At 42.1% G+C, this 11635-nt stretch overlaps 1 protein-coding gene across 1 annotated transcript in view; it reads right to left on the minus strand.

The window, feature by feature from the left end:
- NKAIN2 (Sodium/potassium transporting ATPase interacting 2) overlaps positions 1-11635 on the minus strand; it is a 1199564-nt gene that overhangs the window by 542722 nt on the left and 645207 nt on the right. Inside the window, exon 3 of the mRNA XM_019520021.1 lies at positions 9860-9940. Coding sequence (XP_019375566.1) covers positions 9860-9940 — 81 coding nt within the window. The remainder of the gene's footprint in view (positions 1-9859; positions 9941-11635) is intronic.

An 11635-nucleotide genomic window follows, 5' to 3' on the forward strand; every position in this document is an offset into this window, starting at 1 on the left:
CCCCCCCCACCAGCAGCCAGCTGTCAGCATGGTAAGGGGGAAGGGAGGAGTCAATGCCTCCCCATGAGGACCTGGACCCCCAAGACTTGAGGCAAAACACCTGTGGGGACCGTGTGGCAGGGGCCTCCATTCCTCCCCCTGTCACTGCCAAAAGCCATCTGCTGGTGCGCGGGCAGGGCTGGGATAGGGTTTGTGCTGTGCTGGCCAGCTGGGATGGGGGGGTGGGGAGATAGTCCCCACCACACAAGGCCCTCCCAGTTGTGCTGGCTTGGGTCTGGGCCAGCTGGGCCTCTGCTCCCCCCCTGCACCCCTGCCACCACAGGCAGTGGGGGAGAAGCCCCCTCCTCCCCCCCAGCTCTGCTGGTTCAGGTCTGGGAGGGCTGGGACACTGGCCTCTGCTCCCCACTGCCCCCCCCACACACTGCTTGTAGGGGTGCAGAGTTGGGGAGAGGAGCTGCAGTAGTCAGCCAGGCTGGACAGCGGGGGCGGGATGGGGGAGTGGGGTAGCCCCCACTGAGCCGGCCTTCTCTAGCTGCTCTGGCTCAGGCTTGGGCCAGTGTGAGTGTCAGGGCCAGGGCCAGGGCCGGTCCCACCCTCCACCTAGCAGCCACTGCTAACACCTGTGCTTGGCCAAAGCAGATGAGCATGGCCAAGGCTAGCATGCTGCCCTGCTGGGGGGGTTAGCAGGGTGACCTGCAAAGCAACCTGGGATGCCAAGGGACTGCAGCCTAACTTAAATTGGGAAGGAATCTGGTACAGAAGTGCAATATACTAGTCTAACATACATCACTGAAGTCTAATATAACATCCATCCAAGTCTATCTTAGATTGGGTTCTGGCATTTTTAAACTAGTCTACGTGGGCCAAACTTCTGTACTGTTATGGGTTCAGACTGGTTTTCAGCCACTTACACCAGTTTGTGTGTAATGTCTGTACCTGGCCCAAAAGTGGTAATAATTTCACAGGGCACATCTACATAAAACACTTACTGCGCAGTAGCCTAATAACACTGCATAGTAGTGTGCTGGTCAAAAACTGCTAATAAGCGACTGCACAGTGTTATTAGGCTACTGCACAGTAAGTGTCTAAGTGTCACAAAAAAACCAACTGTATGCCAGCACATTTAGTTAGTACTTCATTAAGTAAGTACTAAACTAAACGCACAGTAACTACTGAACATTAATGAATGTGTAGATGCATCCACTATTATTCTTTTCTTCCCCACCTATTCTCCATTTGTTCTCTTGTCTCATTATATGCTAACAGTATAAGCAATCTGGGGCAAGGATTTTTTTTCCCCATATTGCCATATTATTCTGAGCAAAATGGAAGTTTCATATCCACCTGGGGCTTCTAGATTGGGGTGGCACTCCTGTGGCATGTTGTGTCATAAGTAACAGAAGCAGCCTCTGTGTGTGACATGCAACAAATTGGGGAGAGGACAGACAGCACAGTGACAGAAAGGGAAGAGCATCAGATCAGGCAGGGATCACAGGGCAGGGAGGAGACAGCAGAGCAGCAAATCGGGCAGATAAAGGAGATTGGAGTGATGCTTGGGAAAGCCGCAGGTCTAATTTGTGGCACACCTGGCAAGAAGAGCAGTGGCCCCCGCTACTCTAGGTAATACTGCAGTTCAGCTGATAAATGCTAAAGTCATATCTAAAAGTATAATCTAAAAATACTCATTTCTGCACTATCTAGAGCCAAAAGTTTGAAAGACCTGCAGCAATCTCCACTGAACTTACATAAATTATAACATGTACTTGAGTACATAATAATATACTATACGATGTGGTGGAGTATACATTGAATATGTGGTAATTGGACTCTATTTAAGGACAAGTAAGATATATATATATAGTCATGTATAATTATCACATGATCTTTTTAAAGACAAACACTGCAGTTTTCCCCCTTTTCAAATGTATTCCCATGCTATTATAATAATTACTATACTAAAACATTAATGGAAAGAGTGTATGTATATATAAACATATGTGTGTATAAACATGAAGTTTTAGCATAAAATATAAGCTGGTTTAAAATATAGTCACATTCTACACCTTTCAGGATCTGCACAATCATATTTTGTATTTCATTATGCTTTTGAATCGCTTCCGATTACTGTTTGCATTGCTACTGGAGAGAAACGGATGGGGAGGATAAGTTTTAATAAATGCTTTCTACCATATGCTGCATTTATAAGAATAAACAGTTTGATTTTCTAATCAGTTCTCTTCTGGCTGGTAGAGATCTGAGGCTAAAAAAATGCTGCAAACTAATTTATCTGGAACTGTAAGCATGCTTAATAGTATCTACCCATGAAACTACCCTCAAAATAACCTAACACTGCTGGTTGCCAGCACTGTTTTCAATTTTCATCTGTTAGATATATGATCAAGCATGTCAAATCTGCCCTAAGTAATAGAAGTGAAAAAATAAAGTCATTTACTTAAAACATTCTGATAGCTATTTATCCAAAAACCCTGGTCAGATTTAGCGCTTAAAGGCATTTACCTACAAAGTTAACCAGATGCTTTGAGTTGAAAACTAATTTAATTTCTCTGTTATCTTAACAGGACATCTGTTAAAACAACATCCAAGGAAGGTAATATGCTCAAAATTAAACATCCTGCAGGTTGTCTTATTAGTGTGTGTGGAACACTGACATTTAACCATTAACCACCACTTACCTCATAAGAAGTAATTAGTAAGTGGGAAATCAAACCAATATAATTATTGCACTAGCACATATGAAATAAAGTAGGACAAATTAATTCCTGATGCAAATACAGCCCTGGTGCCAGTTTCACGCCTTTGTTTCTACTGTGTTAAATTAGAGATGAATGATCCCTTGCTTTGTGGTTCTTTTGCTTTCTTCTTCCCTCTCTTTTTTAATTTAATTGAGGTTAACTAACTCCTTAAAACCCCAACATATTAACTACTTAAGATTTAGGGCCAGATGTTTAAAAAGTGCTCATGGCTCATAGTTATCACTATTTTTTTAAAGTTCTGCGGGTGACATTCTATGCAAATTATATATTGTGTTAATTTGCAAGGTTGTAATAATTTGCATGTGACCATAAACTGGAGCTTATGGCTGATGCACTCTGGTCCAAATGGTGGCAGGACACAAAGCTGTACAAGCTACATTGCAACTCTATAGGTCAGTAATGACAGAACGTCTGAGGGAGAGAGGAGGAGCCCTGGATTCCAGTCCCTTCTCCCCCGACTGTTTTGGAATTTAATATTAGGCCCCTTCTACATATGCCGGTAAAGGCATGATGGGATCTAATATGTAATCCACACAATTACACCTCCTGCCATGCTTCCAGCTGTGGGGGTGGCACATGCACCCCAGGGCTAGAGGATCATTGCTGAAATGATCTCCCTTCCCCAGGGGTGCAGGAAATACTTGTGGCTGGAACATCACATCCCCCTGCCCCCGGGGTGTGGGAAACTCTTGGGGATAGAGGATCACTGTGATCCTCTGGCCCCAATGGTTTCCCACACCCCTGAGCCCTACAGATTGTGGGAGCCATGATTCCCAGGGGTTTCCCATACCATTGTACCCTGGGGATTGTGGCTCAGAGGTTTTATGCTGAGCATGGTGTACCCCTATAGCTGGCAGCCCTATTGGCTGATGAGGTTCCCAGCTGCAGGGGAGACCTGGCTGCAAATGCAAATTGAAGCTCAATATCAACCAGCTATAAAGTTACTACATATTTTGGGGCTCCTTGGCTCTTAAATTCTTGGCTAATGAGTTTTTCATGAATGAGTAAGGAGAAAGCAGTGCTTTATTGTGTCCTTCCTTTAAAACTTCTTGTGCTTTATAAGAAGATTGTGGGATCACCTCACACAGGTAAATATTTTCTTACATTTTCCCAAAGTGATTGAAAAATTAAAATTTAATGGAATCTCATCCTAAATGTAAAAATACATTTTCTTCTTTCTTTGAACATTACAAACATTTACAAGGGCACCAAATATGCATAGATTAATGCAGAAGTATGTGCCTTCAACCAACTGTGGATTTTGTATATCTTTCTGGAAAAGATACATGCATTTTAAGAAAATCAGTTAGGATTACTATTTAAAGGAATCCTCAGAAAGCCACATGTTTGTACGTACCTTACCTCTGAGGGCCAAGGAGGACAGCAATAGGATCTACAATAAATAGGAAGTGCTGTGGACTGGACATTCCAGACAGAAATTGTGGTGGCGAGAAGCCCCCACAGGTGCCAAGGGGGCTGGGAGAAACGCTGAGAGCCGCCACAGGGAACAAACAGGCCCCCGTAACCCAGGAAACTTCCTTTTTAGAGCACGGCTGAAGCCGAAACCGGAGCCGCGCCGCATGAGCCGGCATTATGCTGGCTCTTTAATCAGCTGCTCCTGAGGCAGGGGAGGGCTGAGCTGATTGTGGCGGCTGGGGACGCCGCCGCAGGAAATTTAAAAACCCCGCTGGAAGCCGGCAGGGGAGAGGAGAGAGGGAGAGAGCCAGCTGGGAGCACACCAGGCAGGTAGTGACTCCTGAGGCTGGCGGGATCGTCGCTGCAGGTGCTACGCCTGCACTTGGGGCTGGGGCAGCAGTGTCCCTGCATTAGGCTGGGGAAGACCATAGGATCTTTCAGAGTCCATAGGAGAGTCTTTCTCTCTGGGTGAGACAACGGAAACCCAGCCCTCTGGCACCAGGGTCTGGGGGCTCCAGTTGCCCTAACACCCAGGCAACTGACCAGTGCCCTTAGTAAAGGGGTTTACAGGGGACGGCGGAACAACGGGAGCAACAGCCAAGTGGTTGACGAGTGGACGGGGTGTAGGGAGGCAAAGCCCCGAGGAACATTGCGGCACAAATGTTGCCTTCATCACCAGGTCACCTGAGAAGAGAAACACCACTGAAACTGTCCTTTCACCCAGTAACAACAAGTCATGGGAGGGGAGTTGAGGGGGCACTCTAGTAAAGGGGGATGGTACGGTTCTCACCACACCCACTAGAGTTGACACAATAGTCCACAGACACACACAGCAACCCAGCAACTTAAAAACAACTCTGTATACTTCATTTTTGCATTAAACAAATAAGTCGTACGCATTGTGGTTAGTGCTAGATGATGACCAGTAAATACTTCAACAACGATACAAGGGCACAATATTCACTGTGACACTATTCCTCATTCTGGGTACAATTCCCATTTTGTCATATCATGTGAACAGCTGTGCACAGCTCTTCACTAATAGTTATTCAGCTCTTTCACTCTTTTAAACAGGAGATAATCTCATACTTCTAGAAATGTTAGTGTCTTTACAGGCTCTTTCACTGTAATAAGGAGCACTTGTAAAAATGTCATGACCTCTGGCCTCCAAACCAATTTAAAAAAGGATGAAGCCAATGAAGTTCCTCTAATGTGATAGATTAAACCTTGAAATATGTTTTTCTCCTTTAGATTACTAGATGATGATAGCAAAATAGATAACGTAAGATAGTAAACAGAAGCCAGTTTCCAAACTTTCAAAAAAATGTCTGTTTTATTCTACTCTGTAAAAAGCTATATATTAAACGCATAAAAATAAACTATGCCCAGGTGGACTATTATGAGGCTGTAATTTTAACCTTCCAATTCTTAAAACCATGCTGTGCAAGATTCTCTCTCATGGTTTACAACCTTGGAGGCTTCCCTCTGGTACTTCCCTAAAGGTTATTTTTTATTCTCTAGTTAGGGCTGAATCAGGGCTTCATCTTTTTAAAATTCCACACACCTTTCTTAACAGCAGATATATCCCAAAGTATCATTACAGGCTTGATGTCATATTTATTCTCAGACGAAATGTAAGTAACTAAAAAATGTCACTGGGACTATACTTGTGGGGCCATGGATCTTTCCCCAGGGCTCCTACCTCCCCTTCACATATCAACCATATGGTCCTGAAGTGAAAGATTGATTGTAAATCAAGGAAAAGAAATAAATTTCATACAGCTGACACCCAGTCAGGGTCATCACAAAGTCTCGGTGTTCTTTTAAAGTCTCAGGGCTTGACTCTCTACTTTGGCCCTTCTACCAGTTCTTATATAGTCAACTCATATTTAGGCAGAGAGCAAGTCCACTCCAGACAGGTCCTTCCCCATCATCAAATGGTCCAACTGGAGTGATAAAGAAAAAACAACACAAAACATAAAACACATGGACCCTCTGGTCCTCTAACTCATGTTTGGACTCCGATCCTGCCACACTGGACCCTCTCTACCTTCAGATCTGTCTGTCTCTTGGCCACTCCCAGCCACAGCAAGTCCCCGCCAGCAGTTCCAAGCTCCGGGTACCTTTTGCCAGGCACTCTTCCAAGTGCCAGGGCTTCACATGTGCTCTCACTCCAGTGCAGAGATTGCCTGCAGCGTGCTGGACCTTCAGACTCTCTGTAGCCCTGCTCCTTCTTTTGGCTGTCTCCCTTCTGCATCAGCCTTCCTGTCCAGCTGGTGCTGAACTTCCAGCACCTACCGCTTTTGCTGCTCTTCCATTACTTCTAAAGCTCCTGCTGGGAGGCAAGAGGCACGACTGACCCTTACTGGGCCCACTGGTTCTTCCCTAGTGCTCCGGGATGGGTCCCCGAGGTCTCTGTGTCCGACGTTTCTTGGAACGCCAGGAGCTGTTCTCCCACAGTGTGAAGCAATGTTCACATTTTTTTTGTTGAAAGAGAGGTTGCTTTCAGCACCAAATTCTTTTAGGATTAAAGTGAATCAGCCACTCCATAGATTTATCCTGGAATGAATGCAACATCTCTTTTGTAGCCTGAATACGTACATTTGGAATAATCCCATTGCTAGGCTGAGACAATTAGATTGATGTTTAATTTAAATGAGGGGGATACACTAAATATTTCCTATTTTAAGTACAGAATATAATCACTGAATCCTTTAAAAAACATAAGCCCCCAAATAAATTTGATTCATTTAGGTTTATGCACTACTTGCAAAAACCTGGTTCTAAAAAATTCTGGATCTAAACACCTTCACACCTGAAGACTCAGGCCCATCCCTACTTAGGACAGGACTTTCCTGTTGTTCTTAACCAACATCATATCTATCAAAATGCAGGGAAAGAAATAGACATATTTGTCCTCAATACAATATACACTAAGCAACCCAGTCATTTTCATTTACACAGAAACTAGCCCATGCCTGCAATATGCGACAGTGAACAGGTGGAAATGGGACAGAGTCAAATAAAATACTAATTTGTGTATGATGCTGCAAATATGCCTGGCTTGTTACAGAGTTCATTACAGTTCATTTATGCCCCTGGCAGATATTAAAGTAATAGTGTGACTGGGATCTGAGGGATTTGTGTGTCATCCCAAATCTTGTACCTCCTGCCATACTACACATGCATAGCAAAACATGTGATGCTTAGGATTGGGCATACAATTCTTCAGACCCGAACTGCATGACTGCTGAGGTCAGGGCTGTCGCTTTCCCACGGGGTGGCTTTGTCCCAGACTCCAGGACAGCCCAATCCCAATGCTCAGCTGAGCTCCCAGATTGGCAAAAGGTAACCATAGGTGTGAATACCATGAAGCAACCCAGCTGGGCTGCACACATGATGATTTATAGCTAGATGCACAAGGAAGCAGGTCCAGGGAGAGACTTCCCAACCCTGGTTCCTGCCCAGCTAACCCTACCCCAGCTTTTAAATCACCATGTGTGCAGGCCAGTTGGGCTGCACATATTACAACTTAAAAGCCTGGTAGACTGGGAACCAGGATCACAGTGGCTATCCCTGGCCCTATTTCCTTGCACCTCCAGCTTTTTAACACTCATGTTCAGTCAACCTGTATGTGCAGTTTTTAAACCCTGTATCTGCTTTATAATGATCCAGACACTCAGCTGAGAGTTGGATTAGCATGGGGTAGCCCCAGGTCTGAAACGCATGCTGCAAGTTCAATTTAAAGTCCCATATCAACCAGTTACAAAGATATTCTACAATATACATGAAATATTTTTGTGCCTTGTCTGCTGTGCTATGCAGGGATGCAGGTGTAGCTTGCTATAATTTATGGCATGGTTAAAACCTGAATTGTGCATAATTTTAATGTATGCAAGGGGTCTTATCAATAAGCAAGGCAGTTGTAATGAACTGAAAAATAGTATCCGGCAGGTTTTGTTATTCTATATATACTACATCATTGCCAAGCTCTTAATAGACTGGGCCTGTCTAAATCAGAAAACAAACTACTCCACTTAAAAATCAGTTACCCTCCTCCCCCTTAGAAAAAGACGTCATGGTCCCTTTGATTTCAAAGTGACATTTCAAAGAGCAGTACACAAGAAGATCCAAAAGACATTTGTTCAGTCTTTCTTACATTTTGAGGGGAAATTGAGAGCTGGCACTTCCACAGTGAGATGTGTGTGACTTTTGTGGGTTCAGTTTGATTTCACTTGTTGCACTGGATTCTGAGTAAGGGCAGCAGGTGGCGTTGAATGTACTGAAGGCTTAGCAGCAGTAGCCAGCAAACGTTTGGAAGATATCACTAAAACAGGTTGGTCAAACCCACACATCTCTTACCCTGAGCCAAGCCAAAAGCTTTCATCTCAAATACTCCACCTGGCTCCCATGCTCAGTGATATCCATTCAGCTTTGCCTTTCAGAATGCCTCTCTCATTTAGTACAGCCAGGACCATAGCTGACTCCATCACTATTAGCTTCCCTGCAAACATACCCAAAAATTCAGTGTTGGAGGACCACCCATTCAGCATAGCTGTTAGAGGCACCCTGGCCCCAGCTAATCATTGTATAAATGTATCTAGTAATCAGTACCCTGAAGTGCTAATGACAGAAGCCGCCCTTTCCCTCCACTTCCAAGAAGTGAAGCTTTACACATGCAGTTTTCAGTTGGGTTAAACCCTGCTTAACCACTAGGGAGAATTAAACAGCTTGGACCAAGTACAGAACACAGTGTTTTTTGGGCTACTTCAAGAATGTATACAAAGGCAGGATTCTCATCATTTATATGTTGTTTAGGAAATAAAGTCACAACAAACATAACTCAGCATGGCCTGCAAAATTCAAGCCCTAAATGCAGATGGAGCTTATTATTTCTGTGAAACAGTATGTTACCTGTTTATTTTTTGTTCTGCTATTTTACTGCTATGGGAACACACAGTATAAAGTATGGTTATTAGTCTGGGATAAAGGGGCTTCATTAGATCCATTTGTTTGGAATTATATGAGCCAATGAAAAACACCAATCACATGTGCTATCAGTTGGGGTGTCAGAAATTCCATGTATAATCATGACATGCATAAAGAAACCAACATTTATCATAGATTGGCACACGCAAGCCTCACGCCATAACATTCCCAGCACAAATGTGGGAATGAAAACACTGTTAATTCCAGAAAGCCATATATCTTGGCACCTCAGTTTCCACTTTAAATTAATCGAAGACACCTTGTTTTACAATTATTACAGTGAAGTATAGATCTCTGGAAAGAATCCAGCTAAGTATTAAGCAAGCTAAATGGTACCAAAGAGGTGTCTTTACTCTTGAAACAGCAATTATGAAAGTCTCCATTTGTATTTATAGTCTCTAATTAAGCTTTCTTATAAATATGAAATGTGCAGGGCAGAGCTATAAGGGGCAAAACAGTGATTATTCCTTTAAAAAAGTGTAACTGTTATTGTTGTTTCCACTGAAATAGAGATACCTGTAATTGTTTAGGATGTAGACTAGTAACACATTCAAAATTTCCATCAAGCTATCCTAATTTAAATGATACCGAGAGGATAAGTAGGTTGCAGAGTCTTCGCCTCTAAATCGGGGCATGTTAACACGGTGCTGATGGCTTAGACATATCAGATGGTAAATTACCTTTGAAAGATCCCCAGCCTCCAAGTAGAAGCAGATAACAAACACATTCCATGTAACCCAGAGGACTAGCCAGACAGCATACTGTAGGAGGAGAAGACAGAAATAATACATTATTAATTTTGCAGTAAGATGAGTTAAATTTAAAGCTTAAATTGTTAGCCCAAATCTAAGAAAAAAAGCAGATTATAACTACTGTGCAGCTGGGTGAAAACATTTTGCTCATAAAAGAAAAAGTAACAAGTCCCTCATTTTCACCAGTCACAGTCTAGTGAGAACTGATTAGTATTTAGAAATTCTACATCTCAGTGGAAGTGCCTTTTTTGAAATTCAAAGCTCAGGCTTATCTGCTTTTTATATTGTTCCTCATTGGGAACATTTTAATTCAAGGCAGTGAGGGACATATTGGAGGCACAGAACTGTATTTTAGTATTTGGATTTAAGCTAATTCAAATTTATTCAAAAGCACCCATTAAATTCCTATGTTCTGCCCCAGCATGTACTGAGATCCGTGCAACACTTGGGATAGAGTCTTTCGAGGATGCAAATTCTTTGGTTGTTTACTTGTGTTTATGAGAAATCCAGAGGAACGTCCCTAGTACATGACAGATGCTTCACTGTACATGTATTATGAAGCATTTGAAAACATTACTCAAAACTGTTGGACATCCTGATCATAATATAATGTTCTGTAAACCTTAGAAATGTCCATTTTCTCCTGCATGTGAACTGAACTGGGCAAGAGAGGTGAAAAAGTCTGAATAAAATCTGTGATGGCACTTGTGCTCTATTTTCATTTTTTATGTAAGCAACGGAGTTGGTTTCCCATCTATATGGACATGATCATCTTCATTTCTGTATTTATGGAATTAGGTTTTGAAATGCCATATCCCTAATGTAGTGTAAAATGATTGGTTCTACTAAACCCCTGCTTCCAGTCTTATCTACTGTTGATGCTTCTGCAACTTCACTTGACAAATTGTTCCATCACATAATAAAATCTTAGTATGAGAAAATGCCTTTCTAATGACTGCTGTTCTTGTTCTCTTGTTATTCCCAATTCAATTCTGTGTATTTGGTAATTTTGTTCTATGGACGTATGGTACTGCAGACGTGAGAGATGTTCCATACATCAGTATAACAAAAACACCATAATAAACTATAAACCATTTCCTCTTTGTTTTAGTTTAAGGTTTTTAGTTTATACTCCCTAGTTACACCAACAACCACCTCTGTCTTTCAGATAGTCACAGTTTCCTCTTTATTCTACTTTCCTTATTTTCAGTTGTACACATTAAATCCCTTTAATCTTTCTAGATTATATGTTTAATATCGTTATACTTTTTATACTTATAACCAATTATTTACTCTATTATGAGAAATACACACTATACTGAAATTTCTCATTACCAAAGACATGTGGAAAAGTGTAAGTACTTCTCTCTTCTTAGGATCTTCAGCTTCAATATATCCCAGTAGAATATTTTTATTTTTTTAAATTGTATCCACTGCAAAGATGTTAAGGTCACTGTAAATTTATCTCCCACGCGTGGATCCTTCTCCACATTACAACTTTCTAACTAGCATGCTTACATTTTAGGTATCGATATCAAGTTGTTATGTATAGTATCTTGAATTAAATCTAAATTAATGATTTAAATAATTTATCTAATTTATCCAACAGAATTCTGTGTTCTCTTCTTAATTCACAAGATGCTTTCCATAATCTCTCTCTCCCCCCACATTTCCCGGTGCCTTCTTCATACTCCCTATATATTT

Source organism: Gavialis gangeticus, unplaced genomic scaffold (assembly GCF_001723915.1).
Source record: "Gavialis gangeticus isolate Ggan-Ray unplaced genomic scaffold, GavGan_comp1, whole genome shotgun sequence".
Classification (NCBI taxonomy): Eukaryota; Metazoa; Chordata; order Crocodylia; family Gavialidae; genus Gavialis; species Gavialis gangeticus.